General features: G+C 36.1%; 3 protein-coding genes across 7 annotated transcripts in view; 2 read left to right on the top strand and 1 right to left on the bottom strand.

The window, feature by feature from the left end:
* LOC127837448 (uncharacterized) overlaps positions 1–7,867 on the top strand; it is a 169,251-nt gene extending 161,384 nt beyond the window's left edge. For all 5 annotated transcript variants that reach the window (XM_052364569.1, XM_052364571.1, XM_052364572.1 and 2 more), the window contains 7 exons: positions 2,272–2,429; positions 2,702–2,945; positions 3,187–3,499; positions 3,834–4,004; positions 5,103–5,511; positions 5,785–6,032; positions 6,385–7,867. In XM_052364569.1, the coding sequence (XP_052220529.1) occupies positions 2,272–2,429; positions 2,702–2,945; positions 3,187–3,499; positions 3,834–4,004; positions 5,103–5,511; positions 5,785–6,032; positions 6,385–6,819 (1,978 nt within the window). In that variant the 3' untranslated portion in view covers positions 6,820–7,867. The remainder of the gene's footprint in view (positions 1–2,271; positions 2,430–2,701; positions 2,946–3,186; positions 3,500–3,833; positions 4,005–5,102; positions 5,512–5,784; positions 6,033–6,384) is intronic.
* A 5,077-nt stretch (positions 7,868–12,944) lies between these two features.
* LOC127837451 (uncharacterized) lies at positions 12,945–19,968 on the bottom strand. The gene is made up of 3 exons (XM_052364576.1): positions 19,779–19,968; positions 15,283–15,404; positions 12,945–13,507 (listed from the first exon to the last, which is right to left on the bottom strand). The coding sequence occupies exons 1-3, from the start codon at positions 19,791–19,793 to the stop codon at positions 13,405–13,407; spliced, it is 240 nt and encodes a 79-aa protein (XP_052220536.1). The 5' UTR covers positions 19,794–19,968; the 3' UTR covers positions 12,945–13,404.
* A 4,246-nt stretch (positions 19,969–24,214) lies between these two features.
* The window catches only part of LOC127837450 (glycerophosphocholine phosphodiesterase GPCPD1-like), a 55,850-nt gene continuing 52,654 nt past the window's right edge, over positions 24,215–27,410 (top strand). The window contains exons 1-3 of the mRNA XM_052364575.1: positions 24,215–24,345; positions 26,249–26,331; positions 26,869–27,024. Of these exons, the coding sequence (XP_052220535.1) occupies positions 26,300–26,331; positions 26,869–27,024 (188 nt within the window). The 5' untranslated portion in view covers positions 24,215–24,345; positions 26,249–26,299. The remainder of the gene's footprint in view (positions 24,346–26,248; positions 26,332–26,868; positions 27,025–27,410) is intronic.

Genomic DNA, 27,410 nt, shown 5'->3' on the forward strand with positions numbered 1-27,410 from the left:
GCAGGATTGGTAATGATAGATAGCTAGACCAGACTGTAGGCTTCTGTCTGTGTGTAAGATTTGTGTGGCTGCCCAGAATTGAGTAAAGATTAACTCTTGCTAATTTTCCCTGCTGCAGCCAAACAGTCCACAGTTTGTTTTTTAACAGCCATAACAAATGTATCAGGTTGTGATTTATAGCTCATACTGAGTAGTGTGGATTAACTGGAACATTATCTGTAAATCAAGTGGTATTAACCACTGGTCTTGATTAATTACTACCATATGACACAAGTTTCCAGTCTGTGTGTCTTCTTGGTTGGATTAATTACATCAACACTGATTGAATCTTGAACAAGTTGGCTCCACCCTTTTCATTGGTCAGTTAGACAGATAAGATGATCTGATTGGGCAAATTGTTTCAGGGTATTTATCCTTGTCTGAACTGATGCTGTGAATTATTGGTGTTATGAATTTTGACAAGTAACATTACATGGTAAAGTGGTTGTTCACTCGGCTTGATTTACTGATAGTAAAGATACACTGATGCTCTAAATTAACTAAGTGTCAGTTTTGGATAAATATTCAGAATGGTATTGATGGACACGGCCTTTTTGGCACCACCGTCCGACAAGTAAGTCTTATCATACAGGAAATATGATATTGTTTTATATGTTGAATACTAGCGATTTCTTTGAAAAGATTTGAAATAGATAAAATAACAACCGAAAATTTAAAAAGCTTAAGTTTTAATAACATATTTGTGTCTTAACTGGTATGAATTGCAACATAACTATATTTTGTTTCATGGCAGCACATTACAACTAAATATAATTATTTTTAAAAATAATATTTTGTTTTATTGAAAATAACACTTGCATTATTTGTAAATGTTAACAGAGGCATTCAATGGTACCAAAGAAGTGTTTGTTTCTTTATATTTGTATCAGTACCAATTTGCTGTTGGTCTTAGTGTTAAGGTGACATTGATCCGAGTCTATTTACTTTTATTGGTTCTGTATTTGTCTGGGTACATACAAACATTGGTGACAAACAAACAGTTTGATTGTTTATGTAAACATTCTCATCAAACTGATACTATTTGTGTCTTTTGTTTATTAATTGTGGACTCAAGGCAATCTTTAAAAATCACTGGTGGGCAAACATTGCATATTGGTACTATTTACACATACTAGATTTCACACTGCACTGCTTTTGTAGAGTAGTTTAGCCATCAATATTATGTATACTTCATGGTTATTCTATTTCACTGAGGGATTCAACTGCCATGGCCCTGTTTTGATAAGTTTTAATTGTCTTTAATTCCTTCAAGTGTCATACATTGGGTTATAGGTAGTCATCAGCCCAAGTCTTAAGATAAAGGGACCATTTAGGGGATTACGTCTATTAGAAAGTTTTCAGTTTCCAGACTAATGTGGGCACTGTACAGCCATTGAGGGTACTTATCGATATTGATAAAAGGGAGTTTATCAGAGTTAATCCCTTTCACAGGGTAGTGTAAAAAGGGAAACTTAATTGAAATCAAGATTAGGGTGATTTCATAAGAAGCTTTATTTTCAATGATTGTTTAACAATTATGGTAAATATATTATGAAAATAAAATTGCAACCCTTTAAAAAAAACTTAATCCTAAGACTATTTGACAGAATTTTTTAACCATAACTGTTATAATAATAGACATTTTATATGTTGACACAGCATAATATTTCAATTAAGAAGTTAATAATTTGACAATTAAGAAGTTAATAATTTGACACTTGATAATCATGCAGAGCTTTGGGAGTTAATTTGCAACCAGACATTAATTATGTCATGAAAGCAACACACTCTTCTCTAAAAAAACATATTAATTCTTTACTAAATTACTTTTATATTTCAAATTGCTTCAATGCAGTCAGAGCTCTGCAAATCAACACTCGAAAGAACACTTCAATCAATATTATATTTTTCTGTCAACAAGAATGTGTTAACAGACTTGTCTACAAATACAAAAATATCTTGCATTATAACTCAGTGCACTATATTGGAGTCACAGCATGGCAATAAGGATTAAAAATAAAAAGAAATAGGAAGAAACTAACAAATTACAGAATTGATTTGATGTAAGAAAAATTAGGTTGATAAAGATATTATTCACACAATGTTTGTTCTGCACATTTGACATTAAGAACTACTTCTTCACAGGCAAGAGACTCAATGAATGTCAATATTTTTCAGATGCAAAAAAGCTTCATTTAATATCTTTAACCAATGCTGGTTCCCCTGTTTCAGCCTGAATGAGTTCCTGGGCTGTATGTCGTTCGGTATCCGTCATCTGACCAACCCCAAGAAGGAGGTGAACAGCTGGTACTATCTGCTCACGGAGGACATTGGCCGCAAGAAGCACCTCCAGGTGTCTGCCCACAGACACCCACACCTAAAGACTAAAAGTGAGTAGTAACCTATTGCTGCACTAACTTAGGACCTACTGACTTTTACTAAAGACCAACCAGCAATTATTATTGAAATTTTGTGTGGATTTTTTAGCAATCACTTTCACTAGTTAATTGTTTTGGGAGTTGAATTTAACTTTAAACATATCAGGACTAAAACTACAAGTTTAAAGATTTAAATACTGTTTGTAAAAAACACATTGTTAAAGACCTATTTTTGTATTTGTTAAATACTTTTTGTATACATTTTTTTGTTTCTTCACTAATAGACAGTGCCAATGTTCCAACAGTGAACAAGGATGTCTGGGGCACAGAGTCCCTGGATCTCACCCTGCAGCGAGGCAAGAACGGCTTCGGGTTTACAGTAGTGGAAGGGTGTCCAGCGCGGGTCGGGCGTGTAGACAGGGCGTCCCCCGCTGAGACTGCCCGGCTCCAGCCAGGTGACCTCATCATCCGCCTCAACAAGCAAAATGTGTCACGATCCACAGCCACTAGCGTTGCCAAGCTTATCAAGTAAGTCAACCTTCAATTTGAAAATGTAATTAATGATTAAATTTAATTTTTTAATTACATTTTTGAAAAAAAATATTAAGATAACCACTGGAACTGCAAAGTTTGTTTTCTAATGTCTTGCACAATGATATGTCCCAATGTCATAATTATATGGATACACGTATCAGCATGAATGGTAATTTGTGTATTTTGAGGACTTTTATTGTTATGAAATAATAATATAATGGCCTATTCTTTGTAGACACAGCAGCAATACCCTTCTCCTCGAGGTACAGAGACCCAAGCCTGTGACCTGTGAACAGCTGGAGTCATCACCATGGGTGCACCAAAGTGACATTGACTTTGGCTACGACCTGGACGACCTTGAGCCACAGGCCAGCAGCTCGGGCGATGACCACACGGTGCCCCAGATGTTCACCATACAGGAAGACCGGACGGAGAACAAGGAGAACATGATTGGTCTTTCTGATCAGACCATGTACACGAACATGAGCCCTGAGTTTTCCTCCCTAGCCACCAGCACACCTCTCCCCTTGCTTGCCCGGGGTCATAGGGTGAGTGGCAATAAGTTATTTTTAATTAAAATAAATGCATCATACATAGGTGCACATTTTGTAGTGTTTTTTTTATGAAGCTGTTGTTGAGATGAGTGAAGTCTCAATTTTTTAATGTTTTTTAATCTTTCAATTTATATAGAACAATGAATGAATTAAAGTAAAATTGAAATAAACATCAACATTTTCAAATCAAAGAAATATTCAGAGGTCACTCTAAATCAAAATTTTATATAAGTAGTATTTTTGTCTGATGAAACCAAAATATTGTATAATTTCCTGTGAAAATTATTTTCAAATATTTTCATCAAAGAATTAAAATCTGTGTTTGCAGACGGTACAGACCAGTGAGTCCCGCAAACAGGAAGCCATTCACCGCCTGCTCAGTCTGGAGCTTGACTTTATAGACCTGATGCATTCTGGGATGCAGCGCTACTCACGCCCACTGCGACACTGCATCCTCAGCCACTCTCAACATGCAACACTCTTTCAGAACATTGAGAAGGTACAGTGTCTGCATTTAGTCTTTTTGTCCTTTATTGGCTTTTTTATGAACTTTTTTATGTCCCCCACTATAGTAGTGGGGGACATATTGTTTTTGCCCTGTCTGTTGGTTGGTTGGTTTGCGCCAACTTTAACATTTTGCAATAACTTTTGCTATATTTAATATAGCAACTTGATATTTGGCATGCATGTGTACCTCATGGAGCTGCACATTTTGAGTGGTGAAAGGTCAAGGTCATGGTCATCCTTCAAGGTCAGAGGTCAAATATATGTGGCCAAAATCGCTCATTTTATGAATACTTTTGCAATATTGAAGATAGCAACTTGATATTTTGCATGCATGTGTATCTCATGGAGCTGCACATTTTGAGTGGTGAAAGGTCAAGGTCATCCTTCAAGGTCAGAGGTCAAATATATGTGGCCCAAATCGCTTAATTTATGAATACATTTGAAATATTGAAGATAGCAGCTTGATATTTGGCATGCATGTGTATCTCATAGAGCTGCACAATTTGAGTGGTGAAAGGTCAAGGTCATCCTTCAAGGTCAGAGGTCAAATATATGTGGCCCAAATCGCTTATTTTATGAATACTTTTGCAATATTGAAGATAGCAACTTGATATTTGGCATGCATGTGTATCTCATGGAGCTGCACATTTTGAGTGGTGAAAGGTCAAGGTCAAGGTCATCCTTCCAGGTCAAATATATGGGTCAAAATTGCTCATGTAATGTCACTTCTGCAATATTGAAGCTAGCAATTGTATATTTGAAATGCATGTGTATCTCATGGAGCTGCACATTTTGAGTGGTGAAGGGTCAAGGTCATCCTTCAAGGTCAAATGTCATATAGGGGGACATTGTGTTTCACAAACACATCTTGTTTGTATGTAAAAGAATAGATATCATACTTATTGTTTCCTCAAATATTGTTATTGAGATGTGAATTAATGCTATAATACAATGTTTTGAGAAAATTGAGTCTGGTGACAGTATGTAAAATGGCACTTCCTTTAAATGAGTGTTGTCCCAGAATAGCACCATTTTCCCGGATCAATTCTAATATATATTTTTTTACAATTTTATTTTGTTCCGTTCTCAGTTGACGATGGTATCAGAGTACCACGTGAAGCAGATGCATGACAACGCCCCACAGTCTTTTACCACGTCATCCGACGACACGGACGCCTCAAGCTCCACAGAAAACAGCAGCTTCCTGCAGTCCATTGGCCTCATCTACCAGTCCAAGGTGCACATGCTGTGTCAGGCGTACGACCTCTACGCCAAGGGCATCTCTGCAGCCAATCAGCTCCTGTCTGACCTCCGCAGGAGCGAGGACTTTGTGCGGTTTATCAGTGTCGCGGCTGTCCCGGATGGTCAGCCAAGCATCAGCGCGTTTGTGTACCGTCCGGTACAGCATGTTCGGGATCTGTACCGCGTTATACAGGACATATTCCACAACACCTCCTTGGACAGCTCAGATTACAACTGCTTGAAGCAGGTGGTTGAAGGTATGTAATTGAGATTTTACTGCTTTGTATCACTGAACCTGATATTTTTTATTTTTAAATTTGTTTCGTATTAAGAATCTGTTGTTTTTTTTTACCGAATCTTGTCAGAGTTCCTTATAGCTTCAGCTATTATTTGAATATTTTCATTTAATTATTTAACATTCATTTTAATCCATTAAATGCTATGGTTTTCTGTTTTTATTTAATTGTTTTATTTGCCCCAGTATAACATTTAAAACATAATTCAACATCGTTTACTGCCTTATCTTCCAGGTCTTCAAGGATGTGCAGGCAACATCAGTAACTACAGCTGTGAGCGAGTGGAGAGCGTGTCATCGCTAGCCTCACGTTCCTCCAAGCACAGTAGCCAACACACCTGTAGCATGAAGTCTCGCTCGTCCACGGCCAGCGTGAGTTCAGGGTCGTCCAGGGGTCAAGGTCACTCGATCCAAACGTGTCGCTCTGTGGACACGGAGGTGATGAAGATTCAAGATAGGCTGGTCTTCCCTTCAAACGTACCTGTAAGTATCGATTTGTGTCTAATAGTGTTTATGGTCAAATGTAAGGAAAATTTTAAAATATGCTGCACAATATGAAATAAATACGAACATTTTGCTTATTTGAAAAAACAACACAAAATAAGTTTTAAGCCACAATAAAAATTTCAGTATTTTTGAAATTGGGCATTCAGTATTATGGATTCCCATTTCTTCCGATTTTCCAAATAATATCCATTCACCAATAAACTAGACAATTATCTAAATAAGATAGACTCAATAATAATAATAATCTGAATAAGTTTTACTATTTAACATGCCTTTTATGTTCATTAATGCTGGCAACTCATGTGACCCCTCTGTTGACCTTCCCCAGGTGTTCCAGCTGTGTCAGGACGACCGACACGTTCTCTACTCAGGTGAAATGTTCCAGTGGGAAGGCAGGCAGTGGCGAAAGATCCTTCTCTTCCTCTTCACAGACATGCTGCTGCAAACGGTTCCCGAGTCAGATGGCTTTCTGCGGGTTATTGGGGAGCCGACCATGCTCCGGGACGTCGTAGCCATGGACGCCCAGAGGCAACACGCCACTGAGTTTGTACTGTACTGTAGCCCCACCAAACAAACCGGCGGGCATGCTCAAACAACAATGGACAGAAATGCAAAATTAAATTTCCGTGCGCCTGCTACTGAACAGAAATATGCATGGAAGAGTCTGATTGAACAGCGGGTTTTTGCTGTCCGAGGATCCATGGATTTCTACAGCAGTTCAAGCGACATCTCTAGCAGTTCTGCATCAGCCATCATACTGTAAAGGCGCAGGAATGCAAACAACTAACAAATTTAATGTTATTCATTGTTATTATTTTGACACTCATGGAATGTGATGTATATAGGTAAATGAGGTTAATTATAACTTGCTCAAGACAACTAAAACAGGATGGGTCTACAATTGATGTGTTGTTTTGTAGTACCAGTAACTTACCACTTCGACAAGATTCTAATGGTTGTTGATATATATATTACTTGCAAGTTGTAGATAAGTGACATTTGCATGCCAAGGTTCTCAGTATTTATTTATTATGACATATATCCATTGAACTAATGGACTGTGGTCTCTGTAGGTAACTAAGCCTGCAAGCTTACACAGGTTTTTGTGTTAGTTTGTACTGTTGATGATTGTCTCACCATTTCATTCTATACTCTCTCTATCCTTTTCTCTCTCAGGTTTAGTAGTAGCGTTTTACCAAATATATAATGGTGTACATTGTATGCTGTGTAAGGTTTATACTTGATTATTTTAAATGGCAAATACTGCAACATGTTAAAGATTTAAATTCTGGTCATTTTTTACTTTATTTATTAAGTCATGTATCCAATCAATACTTTTTTAAGTAGTATCTTTTTTGTATAGTTGCACATTTTGTACCATAGATGGTATTTTTTTAGGGTTAAGTTCGCTTGAAATTTTGTTGTATTTATTTATAATTTGTTTACTTATGTTACAGTAAACGCTTGAGCTTATGCTTTGTCACGGCATTTTTTTTCTTTGTTTACATTTTGTTTGCCAATGACACTTTTTCATTTTAAGCAAAGTTTTTGCCTCTCTACCTCTTTCTTTTCTCACACATTGTACATAGGTCTGCAGCAACTAACATCGTACATGGAACTGTTTCTTAGTGCTTAACATGTATGTTGGTAGCCAAGTTGCAAGTTAGCAATGTACATTCACAAGTGTATAGAGAACATGTACAGAATCTTTGTCTCTATTTGTAATATTTCTTATTTGCTGTTTTGATGTTGTTAGTTATATGAAAACTGTATTATGAAAAAAGTAAATAAAAATGCCTAATATGTAATAAGTTTTTTTGTTTCTCTCTCTAGTCTGTTTTTCAAATAATTATTTTGTGAAGAACATATAAGAATATACTTTTGTATTTTACATACATTAACGATGCAAAATCATAATTTTAATTCACAGTCTACTAAAATAAATTATGCACAAATCGTTTCTTAGGACATCTTAACAAACAATGGCGCTCACCTTATACCCAAAGGAACTCCACTATTCTGGGAAGGTGGAGTTTAAAATAATGAAAATACTTCACAAAACATAAATATATAATTTCCAGGCACATTTCTATTTTGGATATTGCTTAAATATCATTTGAACAAATTTTCAAACAATTAAGATTGGATCAAAAAAGTTGCTTCTGAAGTGTTAACTTTTTGTTATGCCCCCTTCAATGAAGAGGGGGTATATTGTTTTGCACATGTTGGTCCGTCCACCAAATTGTTTCCGAATGGTAACTCAAGAACGTTTAGGGATTTGGAAAGTTCCTAGGTACATTGATCTAGACTGGCAGATGATCCCTATTGATTTTCAGGTCACTAGATCAAAGGTCAAGGTCACAGTGATTCAAAACAATAAAATGGGGTCTCATTGACTCAAAACAGTAAAATGGTTTCCGGATGAAAACTCAAGAACGCTTAAGCCTGGGATCAGGAAAGTTCAAGGGGACATTGGTTATGACCGACAGATGATCCCTATTGATTTTAAGGACTCTAGGTCAAAGGTCAAGGTCACAGTGACTTGAAACTGTAGTATGGTTTCGGGATGATAACTCAAGAATGCTTAGGACTAGGATCATGAAAGTTCATAGGGACAATGGTCCTGACCGGAAGATGGCCCCTTTTGATTTTCAGGTCACTAGGTACTGGTAACAGAAACCTGAAGCATTAAAATGGTTTCTGGATGATAACTCACACATGCTTAGGGTTGTTATCAGGAAAGTTCATGGGGACATTGGTCATGACCAACAGATGACCCTTATTGATTTTCATGACTCTAGGTCAAAGTTCAAGGTCACAGTGACCTGAAGCAGAAAAATGCTTTTCGGATGATAACTCAAGAACGCTTAAGCCTGGGATCAGGAAAGTTCATAAGGACATTGATCATTACCAGCAGATGACCCCTATTGATTTTAAGGTCACTAGGTCAAAGTTCAAGGTCACAGTGACTCGAAGCTGTAAAATGGTTTCCGGATGATAATTTAAGAACGCTTAAGTCTTGGATCAGGAAAGTTCATAGGGACATTGGTCATGACCGACAGATGACCCATATTGATTTTCAGGTCATTGGTCAAAGTTCAAGGTCACAGTGACTTGAAGCAGTAAAATGGTTTCCAGATGATAACTCAAGAACGCTTAAGCCTTGATCAGGAAAGTACATATGGACATTGGTCTTGACGGGAAGATGACCCCTATTGACTTTCACGTTACTAGGCCAAAGTTCAAGGTCACAGTGACTTCAAACAGTAAAATGGTTTTCGGATGATAACTCATGAATGCTTAGGATTAGGAGAAGGAAAGTTCATGGGGGAAAAACCGACAGATGACCCATATTCACACAATGGCTGCCACCACAACTGACATATCATTTTGGGAGGAATGAATGTTTTACAAACTGCCCTTGTTTAAATTTATCTTGAGACCTAGTTTTCGAGCTAACACGAGGAAGGTGAGATTTCACTGGGACAAATATTCTGACAAAGTGTCATAAACATGGCGAATATGTTGCCACGAGATCCTTTGCAAGGTGTACTACAGCCATTAAAGGGAAAGTGCCGCCTCACACAGGTGGAAGTAACGTAGCCTGGGTAGTATATGGGCCCAGGAGCTCAAGATATTCAAAAAATATTTATAATCGTGTTTTATAAGATAAAAATTGACAAAGAGTCCTGAAAAAATCCCCACCCTCTGATATTGGAATCATAACAAAGTCATTAACTAGAATATATCATCGACCTGTCTTTGCGGAACGCAAAAATGTAAAAAAAATAGCTTTAATCCAAAGCATCCCTTCGTCCTCTTATGGGCAATTGGACAACCTTTAAAAAAATGACTTACAAAGAAATCTGGCCAGCCGTTTACTCACAGTCGGCCGATAACCAAGCAATATTTCGAGACCGTTTGTCCACCCGAATAAATCTTGCACAGACTTTCAAACAATATTTTTAAGTTTTCTCCCCTTAATCGATAGATCGCGTCCAATTCCTTTAAAACAACGAGGCATGTCACATAATGCATGCAAGAACTGTTTTACCGCTAGACCACGAAGCGCTCTAAAGACTATGGTATAGAAGCAATCTCTATTATTTATAGAATAGACGGTTCCAGAACATAGTAAATATACATTTACCGCCCTTGATTGTCATCTAAATTCACCATTACATGGCGGTATTGCAATTCTGCGGTTTTCGCGCTTAGGACGAAAACTATTCCTGACCTGGTAAAAAAGAACAATTTCTCTACAACACTTAAATCATAGCAAGATGCATGCAGTTTAGGCCTGAACCGGTGTGTCGACACATTTATGAACAAGATCTGATTATAAGCACTTTTATCGGAGATGTTCCTTGGAAGCAGAACGGATCCCTTGTCTAGTGGCAACACGCTGCTGCCAGAACTCAGCGGTCGCAGAATCGATGCCCCTCATCGAGGGGGGGGGGGCGATGTCCATTTGGAAAATATGGGAACTTGTTGAATTAATGCAGAGAAGTTTATATGGACCCGAGCACTCACCGGCCGCCGTATGTATAAAACATTCATTTTTAACTAAAGGTAAAATTAAGTGTTTTTTTTCGATATTCATGGAATTGATGGAAAGTCTCGGGGAAAAAATGAGACTCTTAAGATTTAAGTTTCCAACCTTTTTTGCAGATCTCTAGTATTTCTCTTATTTTGTTACTTTGCCACTGTAATGTGTAAATGTTCACATAACAAAAACATTGAAATCGTCCGTTTTTCATTCAAATGAACTTTTTTCATCGCTTTAAAGAAACTCGTTCGTTGTTTGTCAAGATTGCTCTGTTCTATCAATTTGTCACAGATTCAAACTACAGTATACTGTATGCATAATAATGAAACAAGCAAAGTACCGCATATAAGAACAAAAATATCGGTTCGTAATATTCAATCATCAATCGAAATTGATAAAATAGTAAAACTGTTGTAACGCTTGCCATCGATAATATGGAAACTTTGTTTAATACTAAAACAAGGTTTCAACTATTAATAAATAAACAGCCTAAGTGATACAGTTGTTGAGCGTTAGGTTTTGCCCCATAAATGTCCCGGCTTCATTTTATTTAACTTTTTTTCCCTGGCTATTTATTATTTTTAACAATTCCAAATATACATTTGTAATTCTGTGTCAGAAAATACATTTAGTGACTTTTAAAAATTATCTTATAATCTAAGATCAAGTGCCTTTAAGTCAGTACGCCAAGATAATTCACTATGTCGAGAGATCAATTTGTTTACAAACGGCGACGTTCAACAAACAACGTGGTTTACAACGTACCTCTTTACCATTGTTGTTTATTTAGACAGTGAGTGTTTTGTTTTGTTTATAGTCCTCGAGCAATTACTCAGCTATAAAACTTGATTCTTACTGTGCTAGAGTGTTTGTGTGTGTTTGAAAAACAACCTCTAGCCTTAAATAAATATCTTAACATAGCATGATTAATCATAACACTGGCTGTTCTTGCCGTATAGCCAATTTCTGAAATCATACATCTGAAACACGTGTACAAAATTCAACGAGCATCGATTGAAAAGCGACTGTATTACTATGTGTGTTTCAATAAGTTTACCTATATATACAGAAAAAAAATCGTGTTTACCACTAAAAATGGATTCCATTATGCCGGCGTTCTCTAAATGCTATCATCAATTGGAAAACAAATACAAACGGCTACGATGGTAAGCACGACGTTGGAACGAGTTTGGAGCCAAACGTGATACCATCGTAAGATCCCAATTTTTTTTTATCACAACCATATTTGCGTATGCCATCGTCATAATGCCTACAGTTATCGTAATCATTTTTTTAGACGATGCTATATCCAAACGTATCACCATCGCGACGATTTGCTTGATGCCTTACATACTGTTGCTCAAGATCATACACGAACGTTTATACGAACTCTTATGCAACTATCCCCTGATATAAACCGAGAATCGCCGGTTCGATGCCCGAACGGGCCCCACAAAATGTGTGGGGAATTTGTCATGAAATTCTGTCTTCGGCCATCCTCCTACTACCTCTCATGTAATCAAGTAGGGCAGAGGTCAGTTACTGCATAAGTTAGTCCTATTAGTACTGATCAACTAGTTAGCACAGGACAATTGTAATTGTAGTGATTTGCCTGAAATACTTTTTAATCGGCGAAAACACCAACTAAACAAATAAACAAACACCCCTGATATAAATTTTCTTCGTCAAAGAATGAAACACATACTCGCACATAATTTGAAACTCCATCAACCTATGTGATAAAAGTCCAGTTCACATTTCTGTTATTAATTGTCATGTTTTAAAAATGTCTTACTCTTGTTCTTTATTGTTTTAAAAAAAGCGAACACAATGTAAAATTACATATGAATGAAGAAAATTGCATAGTTGTTTTTATTTAAATAGAATCAGCTAAAACATCGTACACCCTTCCGATTCAGTAATATTTTACTTGTGACAGAAATATGTAATCGTCTACAGAGAAGCAAACCGCTGATGGGAATATGATCACTTGGAGCCGACGATTCGTATCCGTCATTTCACTTAACTCTTTCAGTGCTGAAACCGAATTTTGAAGGTCTTTGCAAACAGTTTGGATCCAGATGAGACGCCACACAACGTGGCGTCTCATCAGGATCCAAACTGTTTGCTATTCTTAAAATATTCTTTGAAAAAAAATCGAAGAAAATGCTAATTTTAGAAATGCAGCAGACACAATTTTAGCAGATGACAAATTTCCCAGCATGCAAAGGGTTAATAAAAATTGCTGCCACTCCAAAAAAAATGAATATTGACTTTTAGCAATGTAGAAACATCAACCACGCTTAATAATAGTTAAATTTGTGAATTAAAGGCAAAACTGAATATATTTAATTTATTACATGTATTTGATGAATGAAAAATAAATTTAATTAGCATATATTACTTAAATTAACAATAATGGATGTTAACAATAATGTTTAATGCATGAATTACAAGAAAACTCTTAAACCATATATAAAAACAAATAACATATTTTTATGAAATGAAATTATAATAATGAGATGATTATGCGTCGTATATTCGCAACTAACAATAATAAAACAATTTATTCACACAAAAGAGACCTACAAAAAAATCACAAACACTTTGATACAACTATATGTAACTTAATAAAACATATTTGGCATAAACAGTCCAAAGACTAAAGGCAAATAGAGAAATATAACTACGTTATTATGACTAAAAGCACACGGTATTGATTATATTGCAAATACAAATTCGCCAATAAAACCGGAAGTGATGACTTCACGTGCATCACGCGTCCCGAAGTGACGTCGCTCACATGGCGGCGGCCGGATCTTGCGTGTTCTTGGCGACTATGTTCGACTGGTAGTGTTTCTTGCAGTACAGGATGCCGTCTGCCTGAGCGTATGTCTCCAACCTGCAAGAAATAGACATGAGCCTCGTTCTGGGAGAAGTGGGCTTTATCCCAGACTAACATGTGCAGTCTGCACAGGCTAGTTGGGGATGATACTTTCCACATTTACGTAATTTTGTATAAAAATTAAGTCTCTTTAAAAAGAAAATTCAGTATATGCGTAAAGTTTCGTCCCTGATCAGCCTGTGTCGACTGAACAGGCTACTCTGAGACGATAATTTAGGGAAATGCACAAAGCCCAGTTTTCCTGGAACATGATAGAGCCTCGCGTTTGTCAATTACCAGCAAAATTACACACAAAGGTTTGTTTTTGATGTCATAACTCGACAGGCGGGTTATAAATATTTCAAATGGCGATTGTCCATCTTTTAAATATTTTAATTGGACGATATTATAGTATTTTGTTATGTTGTTATATTATATGCTTTGTAAACAAGATGTCCCGGGTTTGATCTACACTATTGGCGCTAGCGTTATCAATAAGAATTTTCAAAACAACAACGTTAAGAAACGAATCACACTGATTCTGTCCTATCTTTAATAAAACACGACGCGGAATGATATGACGGAGGTGTTTGTGTCACTATGATGGCAACAAGTAACAAATATATATGGGTTCATGCTCAGCGGGGTTCACGAGGGTTTACACACGAGCTGGACAGAATGTAAACACACCATTAAAAACTTTACTTTTGCTAATATCTCAAGTTATTGAAGCACATTTGCAAAAATCATTGGCGCATAAACGACAGTTTTTCTTGCAGTTTGTGCTGATATTTTAATATTTCAGAATAAATCATTGAATACGTCTTAAAGGGGCCTTTTCACGTTTGGGTAAATTGACAAAATTGAAAAAAAGTTGTTTCAGATTCGCAAATTTTCTTTTTAGTTATGATATTTATGAGTTAACAGAAATACTGAACATTTACCATGGTCTAAAATAGGCATTATAAGCATCTTTTGACGATTTAAAAACCCGAAAATTATAAAGCGTTGCAACGCGAAACGAATTAATAATTTGGAGAGTTCTGCTGCTGTCGTTGTATTTTGTGAAACTACGAGGATTGCTTGTATCAAGTATAAAATACTTCAAACAATATAGTCGGAAGAATGGCCGAGTGGTCTAAATGGCAGACTTTTTACTCCGGGACTCCAGGGTTCAGTGGTTCGAACCCTGTAGAGGGTCAACTTTTTTTCTTGATTTTTTGACTGGAGCTTTTTGTATCCAATGTTAGCATTTATCAATATAAAGCATTTAATGACAAGCTTCAAAACATGCCAAAATCTATGAAAATGTTCCTTTAAATCGGTGCCAAAATTTCACGTTGCGTGCAGCATAACTGTGTAAATGATTGCGTTACACATCGAATTGTTGGCCAAGAACACAAGCTTATTAAATAAAGTAATTCTTATGTACATTTGTATTTCACATTGGCATAAGCAGCATAAAAACTGTCTTGTATTCACTAGTTGAAATTCTTAAGAAGTTATTTGAAGAAAAACGCCACATACCGGCGTGTTAACATCCATTAACTTTCAATTATGAACCACACACAGTCACATGCACCCTGATATATCAAATATACAAACTCTTGTCAGTCAAGCGCATCACTTGCCTTCATTGTCTTTTATGAAATGCGGAAGGTTATTCATTTAGATAATTTACTTTGGACAAGTTTTTCATCACAAGGGAGGTAACGCTATGATGGGTTGGTTACGGTTGCAATGATTTTATTATCGCAAGGGAGATAACCGATGAACAGTGCTTTCTCTCTTACTTTAGCTGCAACTTGCACTCGCAGCACTTGAAGCAGAACTTGTGGAAGGGCCTCTTGCCCGCTTCAATCCTCTCCGCTGCGTACACCGTCTTTGCGCACACGTCACACTTCTCTCCTCCGCCCTGAAATGTACGTGCAGTGGTACTGACGTAAATGACAGCGAGTTGCTATATGAGGCTTGCTCTGCGAAAAGGGGGGTTAATGCATGTGCGTATAGTGTCTTCAAGATCAGGGACGACACGTTCAGCCTAAACTGGATTTTGCTAAGTAGAGACTCTATTGAAACAAAAAAATATCATAAAAGCGGAAAGTGTCGTCCCTGATTAGCCTGTGCACAATCTAATCTGGGACGACACTTTACGCACATGCATTATCCCCCTTTACACAGAGCGCGGCTCAATTATATATTTAAACAATCGTTCGTTGTAAAAAATACTCTTGTCAAGTACGCGCTTAAGCTCGGAAAAAAAAACTTACACTCGCTAAATTTGTCAAAATAATTAAACTGCCTTAATTATTAATTTTCCTATATTTTTAAAACCCTTTATTTTATGCTTTCCGGTGGTTTATATAGAAATATCAGTGAATTAATGCCGATAATTTCACTGTTACAAACAATGAAAACTATCAGTGAAAATTATCGATAATTCTCACTGTTTACTGTGAAATGACGTCATTTTTTTGACGAAATGACTTCATTATTCCAGCGAAATTCTTTTGTTAAACTCTTTAACAATGTATATAAACTGTGAAAAAAAAGCATAAAATAAAAAGAAAATTAGTTGGATTCGGTGGAATATCGATTTTAATTCACTCGTGATCATAGAAAATATATATTTTCTATGATCACTCGTGAATTAAAATCGATAATCCACCGAATCCAACAAATATCCTCTATTTTATCTATGTTCGTTTTTTTTTTCGTGCAAGTGTTTCATACGGGAACGTGTTGCGTGTGAAATATCATGTAATCGAATCAAGATATGTCATTAATTCCGTAAATTATAGTCTACTTATTCCAGGAATGTGACTGGATATTCAACCTGAAAGGCAGACTTTTGGCCGGCTTTGATCCAAGCTAAAGGATGTCATGAGGGTACATGATTGATAAATGCACATGTATGCAACTCTCATACTCATTAAAAATAATCCTTAAGAAAGGAAATGTAATTGGGTATCCGCGAAAAAAGGCACAGAATCGCACAAAAGCCGATGATTTCTGTCCGTATTGTTGTGCACACGGCACGATGCATTCATCATTAAAACTTGTTATGAATACATCTTTCAACCAATTCGTTCACCGCAGGAATTCATTTCCGGTGAATTACTTGATAACACAAACACTTTCAAATTGTGCAAGCCTCCCACATGGGAATTGTAAATTGTATCTTGCACGCATAGGCTATCTGCATTATCAACAAATGAAGGACGTGTAGTTTTTACTAAATTAAACAGGTTATGCACACTCCCCGAGACTGATAAATCTCAATGCTCAAATAAAATTGAAGTCCTTTGATATTGGGAAAATACTTAAAATATCACTTTGTAACATGAAATTTAAGATGTTTCCATGTGGCCATTACGTCTCCGTTAATAGGATAAAAACCAATTATTTTCTTTCTGTTTGTTAAAACACTAAGGTGCTACATGCCAAATGTACAGATTTGTGCAATTCTTTTCTTATTGAATGACGCTTTGGCATTGAGTACCGATACACATTTCAAGTGGTGTACAACCGCGAATGAAAATACCAGGCAGTGAATTAACCTGAAGCAAATATTTCCGAGATTATTTGCCGAATGTGTTCAAGGAAGTATTTATAGGAAACATATACAGAGCTAGTTCGGCAACCTGCAATACCGCTCGCATGCGATTTTGTGAAAGGGAATTTGGCAGTTCAGCTTTAAGGAGTTGTTTACCAACTATGCAAGCTTCTTACATAAGAAGGATTATCTTGATATCTCATAAATTATTATAGTCAAGATAAGTCCTGAACAAAATGAACATTAACTTGGGTAGTAACTGTGGAAGCAAGAGTCATGCTTCTATTACACTACTCTACCTATTATTGGGATCTAAGTTTGAAGTAAAAACCTCGAATAAGTGTCAAGATATACTCTGAACAAAACTTATGTAATAACGGGCAATAAATCTAAAATATGGAAGCACGAGTTATGGCTTTCGTGACCTTCACATCCTCTCCATGAGATATACATACATGATTTTAATTAAGTTTCAAGTTGACACCCACCACTTGTAGTTTTGGATAAAATTAAAATAAAACATAAAAAAACATTTTAAAAAATGTCATTTTGCTATATATATATATATATATGTTCAAAAATGGGTATAGCCGAGCAACATACTCAGCTTGATACTCCGAGGAAGAATGCATAGGCGGATCCAAGGGGGGGGGGGACGCGGCGTACGCCAAAATCGCCAAAGTAAAGTCAATTCATTTGATGTTTCACACTTAACAAGATCTAAATCTCCTATTTAAACCAATTTTTCTTCTTTTTCGTACACAACATTTCCCACTAATCACAGACAATCGCTAAATGTTTTAACTTTAGACTCTCTGTCGCTAGTTTTTTCAAGTAGAACTTAGCGATTCTGATGTATCCCTTTTTTGCACATAAGGCGTGACATCCTCGAGTAGTGGTTGTCAAAGCCTTCAAAATCACTAAAATCGTGGAGCTTCCGGGGGACTTCGCCCCCTGGACCCCCTAGCAAGGCTTTGCCCTACACCCACCTCAGCAAATCTTTCAATATCCCGCCCCCCCCCCACCCCCTTAACCAGAAATCCTGGAAAGTTTGAATGATGTACGTTGAAAATTATAGGAAACGCCCCCGTACAAGTTTTAGTGTAACAGCAGACATACTTCCATGAGGATTCATTATATCCCTTTTACTAGGTATATTAGTTAACAAGAAATATCTTTTAAAAAGATTTACGGCGTTGATTGTGGTCGATGTTTATGAACGATCAAAAGTTATCTTTATGAGATAAAAAGTAGCGGATGCCTTTTTCTGCGCAGTTCTTAGCTACATCATAAGCAAATCAATTACGGGGTGTTGCGCCAGATTTCGTGGCTTATTTTGCTTTATGTGATATTATTACTCAGATATCTATATTTACAGAATAGAAAAACACAAGAAACATGAAAATAAACGATTGCATATAGGTCAGCCGGCAATACTCGAATCTTATTTAATTGCATAATTATAGTATAGTGAATTATTGTGCTCATGCGTAATAAACTAGTCTAAATGGATAAATATTTCTAATTATTTTTATCAAAATTGGTCCTTATCATGCAAATGTTAAAACCATATTAAAAATCGATGATTGACATACCACAATAATATCGCCGAATATCTTTATTTAGTATCTTTCTGATCAAAACAGACTTCAAGTGCACAAAGTTTACGAGACGGCGTTTATATAAAGATTTCTGCAACTGACCGCAAACTGACCTTGATACCTTGCGGATTGGAATGCAATGCATTGCATTACAGTCAGTACGTTATTGTCAGTAAGACCGGTGTACCACAATGATCGCAACCCCTTCTGCGAACTCCGGTGATGAACTGTATATAAACTCTGACTTTCACAAATGGCCGGGAGTTGACCCGAAACCTCGCGGGTTGAAATGCAATGCAAGTAAGTACTAAATATGACAACATAGCTACTAGTATAAACGCTTTTGCGCTGGTAATTCTCTGAAAATAAAAGGTGAACGCACAAACTGTATTTATGTCGAAAATTGATTGTAAAACTGTTCTATCTATTGAGCCTTTTCATTAGAGATAAAATTGTTTCATGCAGTAAAACAGTGTTACAAAGACGCGGATATGTTTCCAATGTTATGGTGTTATACTCAAATCAGCCAATGGAATAAATGAAGTGTATTCATTCGTACCTAGCCGCGGGAAATTTTATTTGAGTATTATAGGACACTTACAAAGGTCAAGTCAGGGTGAAAAGCTGGCTTATTCAGCTAACGCCGAAAAAATAAACTATAATCAAATACAATATCAAGTAGTGTCGGTTAAATGCTTCCGGTTATAAGGATATGATGTTATTCATAAACTATTTACAGTACGGCTTATTAGAACATATTTAGTATGTGTGCATGTATTATTATAACAAACATGCGTTCCATCAAAACGTCATCCATTCAGAATATGTGCATATCAAACTTTTGATGAGAATCTCAGGTTGTCCCTTTAAATGCATTAGCATCTTGAAACGGTAATTTATTTCGATTAAATGATTCCCGCTGATAACCACTGGCGCGTGGTTAAATTTTTATAACGTCATGTTCACGAACAAGTGTTATACCGAACAACAAATACATGCCTAGGTATTTTATCATTATATTCATAGTAAGGTTCTTATTATGACCACGCCCTTAACACATGTACACAGATTTACTTTATTACACAATTCACATGAACGATTAAAATTATCATTCAATATAAATGATACTCACGAATTTCGGGGGCATTGTCTTCCGAATAAGTTTTAACCTATTTATTTAAGTTCTTCTGAACCCCACACCGTACTCCGCGGAAATTGATTGTATGTATGTATTACACAAGGTTGGAATGTATGAGCACAGGTACAATACTGGCAGTACTGTTAATGCGACTGTTGTAGATATCCTTCCTAAGCTTAATGAGTAAGCTTCACTGAGGATGCTATGTAGAGTTCCTATAACGGGTGGTACACGTCGGCTACGAATCCAACGTGTGTACTTGATGTATTGAATGACCCACTTGTAGGGCATTACAAGTACATGTAAGTTGATGGATTTGTGGAGAAAAACTCTTGGTAAAATGCTTGAAATTTACTGAACCTCTGTTAAAGGATTGACATGTAATTAATTTATCTATTTCCTGGTTACGTTGAAGTTCGCACATTCGTTTTAGTAGCAGTTCAAAATTGAATCGGGATAAAATGGTAAATTATGTTTGCTTTACATGTAATGCATCTATTTCGACATCAAATATGAATAATTGGCTTAAGAATATGCTATTTTGAAGCGTTTACTTATTAAGTTTTGATTTAATTGTTTGGCGGAACTGTTTTACAAATCAATTAATTCGTGTTTCACTATCACATGGCGTCTGAAAGCTTTGTATCTTTGTATATTATAATACACAAATATAAATCTTTAAATGTTAACTTTTTTCTATGCTTACCTATAGTTCAAGCTGTATATTTAGCACATATTTTGGCAATTTTACAGCAACATCCCCTTTTAATCCTTGTATATATAAACGACGTTGTAAATGACATTGAAGCTCATATCAATTTATTTGCAGACGATTCTAGTTTATTCGAAGTTGTTGACACTCCAAATTATGCAGCCGCCGTTTTAGGACGCGATATAAACAAAATTGCAAGATGGGCCTATACATGGTTGTTAAAATTCAATCCACTAAAGTCGGACTCATTTGTTGTATCGCATAAGAGGGACAAATCGAATCATATGCCTATCCATATGTACGATATTCCAACTCCTTCATGAATAGGCACACACATTTAGGCGTTTTTCTATCAAAAACGAAATACCGTTAGTGCCATCGTGGTTACACATTACAATCCAGAGGGCGACAATTCGCTAGTGCGATAGTACGATGTCGACAATGCGATAGTACGATGGAGACAATGCAATAGTACGATGGCGACAATGCGATAGTACGATGGCGACAATGCGATAGTACGATGGCGACAATGCGATAGTACGATTATAAAAATGCTACATTGCGACAATACGACGGGACAGTGCGATAGTACGATGGCGACAATGCGATAGTCATATCGTACTGTCACCATCGTATCATCGCATTGTCGCCATCGTTCTATCGCGTTTTCGTACTGTCGTCGTCGTATAATCGCATTGTCGCCATCTTACTATCGCACTGTCGCCATCGTACTATCGCATTGTCGCCATCGTACTATCGCACTATCGAATTGTCGCCCTCTGGATTTTAATGTGTGACCACGATGGCACTAACGGCATTCCGTAGTCAAATTATTGAAGATTGCATCAACACATTGATTAAATTAAAGGCCTGGTATTTAACTCCTTATGATAAACATGGATTTATCACATTACTGTATGAAGATAGAAATCTTTCCCTTATAGATACTTTTGCGGTGTTTGATGCAGTCCATAGTTTCATCGGAGGCTCGAGAAGGTTCAGAATGCTATTACTCTCGGTTTTCTATGGTTCAACATTTTTTTGATAAATAATGTCTCTGACTCTTATTACATTAACCCTTTTTCTTAAATACATTGTTGCAACATTTTTTCAAACAACTTTGATTCCAATTATGCTCACAAATTTGTTTAACCTCGATTTATTGTTAATTGTTGACGATGCTGCGAAGCAGCTCGTCTAAGTTATAAACCACGAAACAATTCTTCACAATGGCGACCTATGTACAAGACCGAGCCAGTCCGATTGAGATAGCTCGATTTTTCTAATCGGCATACCTCGCTGATTATCATTGATAAAGGTATAGGAAGCTCAGCTATAAATAGGACAGCATATTCTGGGAAAAAGGTTTAATAATAGTTTGAAAACGTTAATTTTAAATCAGTTACATTAAATCCATTATATGTTTATAGATCAATGAAACAACTATGCATTTTCTGTATTGTTTTTGACAATTGTCGTGATTTAGTAAATAAATTGCGAATTAAAACGTGTATAATTAATTTTCAACGCGATCATGAGTGTAAAGAAAACGAATTATTTCAAACCTGCCATTTGTAAACGTTGTAGCGACTATGGTATATAAACAGCATAATAGCCGTATAACATCTGTGAAACTCGCTCTTATGCGTGCTTTCTCAATTTGCATATTTAATAAACTTTTCAAACAGAAATTACAGAGCCACATCATTGCACATACTATGTTTGATAATTCATTCGTCCTGTTTTAAACACATATTAGGTCATATCGCGGAGATTTAGTTAACCTTACCATTAGTTCATGGGCGAACTCTTGTATTCACGTGCTCTTACGACTATGTGCTCATACCTACTTTCGGGAATCATCATGAAATTATTGCCGTACTTAACGAACAAACATGCCTAAGCTTATTGAATTTGAGAAAAAAAACAATAATCAAAAGAGAAAAATTATATGTTCATGGGCATGTGCAATCACGTCCGTACACATAGCATCATTAACTAAGGAAAGGAAACAACGAAATATAAAGTTTGTATGATATACATGTGAAATTGAAGAGCATGGTGTAATTAAAGAGCATGTCAAGTTTTGAATTTATATGCTGAAACGTAATGGAATAACCCACAAACGTTTTACTGTAACATAACGTTTTTTTTTAAAGATAAGTGGTACAGAAAATACACGTCGAATATCTTTTTAAAGATATTTCTTGTTATATTTGATCGAGAATGTAACCCGCTTCCCAGTTTCGCTGAATGGATCAAGATCCCCACGGGTACTACTTCCCCGTACCCCCAATTTTTTTTCGTACCCTACATTTTTCGTACCCAATTTTTTTTTGTACCCAAATTTTTGCTCGTACCCAAATTTTTTTTCGTACCCAATTTTTTTTCGTAACTAAATCTTTTTTCGTACCCATTTTTTTTGGCATAATTTTTGTACCCAAAATTTTCGTACCCATTTTTTTCCTACCCAAAATTTTCGTACCCACATACACAATTGTGGTGATGTAGATAAACTTACATAGATGCTTTTATATCAATCCTCTTTAAAAGCATCGTCACACCAGTACTGTCAGTACTTTGATTTTGTATTTAAAATTCAATTACCGAGACTATGTTTTTACATATGAGTCGTGTTCTGAGGAAACTGGGCTTATAACATAACCTACGCTCCAGGAGTGAAATAACGTAATGCTCAATTTTGTTTATTACACGGGTGTTATTACACTAGTTATATAACTGTTAAAAGACGTCATTTTTGACGAAATGACGTAATTATTCAAGCGAATTTCTTCAGTTAAACTCTTTTACAATGTAAATAAACGGTGAAAAGAGCATAAAATAAAAAGAAAATGTGTTGGTCATGTTATAAATAGAATCTTAGATTTGTGGTCATTTTGTATTGAATTTATTAAACGCGTCATCTCAATAAAGATAAAAACTCGGCAAGCCGCGTTTTTATCTTCATTTAGATGGCTTGTTTGATAAATTCAATACAAAACGACCACTCATGCAAGATCCTATATATAATGCATGTGCGTAAAGTGTCGTCCCAGAATAGCCTGTGCAGTCCGAACAGGCTAATCAAGGACGACACTTTCCGCCTTAATTGGATTTTTGCTAAGAAAGGACTTCATTTAAACGAAAAATGTCATAAAAGCGGACAGCGTCGTCCCTGATTAGCCTGTGCGAATTGCACAGGCTAATCTACGATACTTTACGCACATGCATTATGCCCATTTTTCTCAGAACGCGACGCATAAATTGCTGAAGAAATTAACCCTTCTAGCTTAGCTAACTTTCCAATCCTATAAAGTATAAATGTTTGTAACTTATCTTGCAATCACATTCTGGAATATAAATGTTTAAACCAATTTAAGGCAACTTTAGTCCTATCTTAGTCGTATGTAAACGTCTGAATTTGTAGGTTAAATACTGTCTTCAAACTATTGATATTGATTTAATAATTTTAGGGTACCAGGGTTATAATCGGTGTTTAGATTTACATGTAAGAAATATGGTATGTGAAACATAAGCACTAAAATGAGCACCTATATGCAATCACAAAACCTCAAGCAAAGAAAACAACTGATACAAGAATGAGTTGTTTGTAACCCAATTAGTATACAATCGTGTTACATCGGCTTTCTCCGGACTCCTCCGATTTCACTCTGGATCAGCAGACGATTTATTTCATAAATCAATCTTACGGAGGAATCCGAGATAGCCGATGTATCACGATTGCTCCGATTTATGGAATAAATCGTCTGCTGATCCAGAGTTGGCAGACGAGTCGTTTTTAACCTTAACAGCAACAACAAACTCAAATACTTGTCAACTTATGATAACGTAAGTTTTTTTTATAAATGCATTTCATGGTGTACAGATCAAACAGATTTAACTCATATGAGATATGTTTTGTTCTAAAGAAATAATTAGCTAAGCGATGTTTCTATTGATAGTGAATGTGAATAGTTTTCGAATGAAATATATTTCGGTTAGGGCTACAAACCACTATATCAAAGTTCACACTTCATTAAGGGTTATTAGCTGAGAACATATGCTTGGGATATGAATATCAACTGAATAATGTCATTCATTTGTTAATCGAGTCAGCGATTTTTCATTTGTAAAAAAATATACAGATCATTAATCATATATATGGTGGACGAACCAGTTATCGAACACCTAAGAAATTACGTTAAATTACCTTAAAATTGAAACACTTAAAATGACAAAAACATTTGGTTTTAACAAATGACTTACAGTTCAATCATTGAATGATTTATCTGTAAAGTTTTCCAGCAAACTACCTTCAAGAATTCATAACAATGATTCCCTGATTATTGTCACCTCTAGCAGACAAAACTAAATGGCGGCCGATGTAAACATGACCTACATGTATTACCCGACACTTCATAAATACTACTCCAGTATATACATAGTCATATGACTATCACGTGACCCGGACTCGGCGAAAAAATCTGCGTCTGCTGCAATCAAAATTGCAAACGGAAATATGCTTTTTGGTGTGTAAATGCACGTTTTGATAAATGCATTCAAAAAGTATTAGCAAAAAACACACAAAACGGTGTAAATAACAATAAATGCATTTCTTTAACCTGTTTTCGGCGCATTTGTTTCAAGCTAAGTAGGCAAGTAGGTCATGGACTTCATGTGCGACCATTTGTTTATCAATGTGACGTCATGCGCACTTTTGCGCATGTGCATACAGAACCAAAACAAAACGTTCGATAATAGGTGCTGTTCGATAACAGGTACTTACACGATAAAATGTTTTAGTTGCTAAACCACACTCTGCACTCAGGCCTCGGCATGAGATGAATGTCAAGTTGTTTTACAAAATATCAACAACAACAAAAAGTTTGTCAAATTATTTTTTACTTATATGTAACAGTAAAAAAAAATCTTTTGACTAACTTTTTGTATTTTTATCTTTTGCATAACAAATGGAAAATTTTGAGGGTTTTGGGACGGGGTAGAAGCTGGGGGGAGAAGGGTAGCAGAGGGGGGGGGGGGGGGGTAGCAACTAATGCTGAGTGCCTGTGCTTAAATGGTGATCATAAACATGAGAACCCTCGCTCATAATTAAATTCTGTTACTGCTTTAATAGCAAACCAACATTTTTCATGACTTCAGAGTTTCAGAAACATTTTTATAGAATGACGAATACATATGCGGTGTTGCGGATGGTCTGGTTGACAATATTTCGTATTGTACTAACCAGAACTTGCACCTAGACAGACTTTAAAAATTGAACAATTTGATAGGGCAGTTTTCTTATTTTATTTATAGTACTTTAATACAAGTATATATGTGGGTAACTGTAGCTAATGTCTGGTTTGTTAAGTCACACCCACAACCTTGTATTCTTTATTGTAAAGCCATGATAATATTTTATAAGAAAATGAAACTGATATGCTTGTTTTCAAATATATATATATATTATAACTTAAATCCAATAGATATACATTTGATAAAACATAGATAAAATGAGATTCATTGTTGTTTTTTCTTTTTGCCTTCACTACCATTCAGCGGAAAAGTCCGCGTCTGTTTTGACTATTATTTTTTTAAGCAAAAAAATGATGGCTATTATTTTCCGAAGGCCAGTGTGAGCACTGGTTCTTTCATGGAATATTTATGATGCGGACACTTGTACCTAGCTTGCAGCCATTAGGTACCTAGCTTGCAGCCATTGGGTAAAAGTGCCTATCCTTTCCTCTCCTAGTCAAACACATCTGGTGCTGGATACTGTTCACCTACAGAAGCCTTCGAGATCATGGCATCAATGTCGTGTGAAGTGAATTTTAGGTTTGTATTTTTATTAATTTATGAACAAGTAACACAAACAATTGTTGTTACCTTTCAATACCTGGTTCACAATTGCAACTCTTTTTTTGCTACCTTCTGGTAGGCAGTGTTTATACCTAAGTTATACCAATTCAGTTCAGGTTGGAACTAGCGGGTACCTACTTTTCCCTTTGAGGCCCAGGAGATAGTTGAATATCTTTGTGATGTACACCACAATCTGATATAAGAATGCATTGATTTTCCCTTGATTCCTTTCAAAATGAAAACGAAATATAGTAAATTGTTGATGGAATGTTGCAAATATTGTGAAATCTTGTATGAAAAAATCAGAAATATGAAAAAAAGCTGTGCATTTGTGTCCCACGTATTTATTACAGAAGATGAAACTCCAAGCGCTCATATTACAGCCATAAGTTATTAATTTTTTTTCCCATTAAGGTACTTTAGCAGTAAGATGTGCATATATTTGCCAGTCATTATATCTTCAAATGGTAAAGCCTGTATACAAAGTAAGATAGGTATAACGAAACCTTTCAGGGTACGGTCAAAGACGCGACCGGGTGAGACTGTGTGCCTAGTAGGAGATACCCCAGAGCTCGGGGGTTGGGACCCTCACCGCGCTGTGATCTTGCACTGTGAGATGGGGAGGCCCAATGAGAGCAAATTCTGCCCTGAGGAGCATTCTGAGGAAGGGTCTGTAACATTTGATTAAAACTTGTCAGTGTTTCTTTTTCCCTTTTGGGGGTTATGTATGCTTGTTATTATTTTATTTAATTTTTGTGCCCCACATTTGATACGACAAGGCTTACTGGTTTGCTTATATTGGTCTACTTTTATGTCTTTTCTTGTCCTGAATCGTAACTCAGGGGTCAAAATTGTCCCATCATCGGGTTTACTTGTTCTCCTTATGTGCATATACTAAATGATATAGTGAAAACTAAAAAAAATATATTTGAAACTGTAAGGCCTGGTGGTTTGTAGTTGTCATGTAACATTTTCTAGTGTCCTGAGCTTAGTTTATTCAAACCATGCACATGTTTTTAAAACTTTCCCCACCCCAGGGGTCGAATAATTTATAT

This window comes from Dreissena polymorpha, chromosome 7 (genome assembly GCF_020536995.1).
Source record: "Dreissena polymorpha isolate Duluth1 chromosome 7, UMN_Dpol_1.0, whole genome shotgun sequence".
Lineage (NCBI taxonomy): Eukaryota > Metazoa > Mollusca > Bivalvia > Myida > Dreissenidae > Dreissena > Dreissena polymorpha.

Coding starts and splice junctions, on each gene's coding strand:
- LOC127837451 (XM_052364576.1), bottom strand. Junction 13,508..15,282: donor GAGTGCAAGTTGCAGCTAAA/GTAAGAGAGAAA, acceptor TATTTCTTGCAG/GTTGGAGACATACGCTCAGG.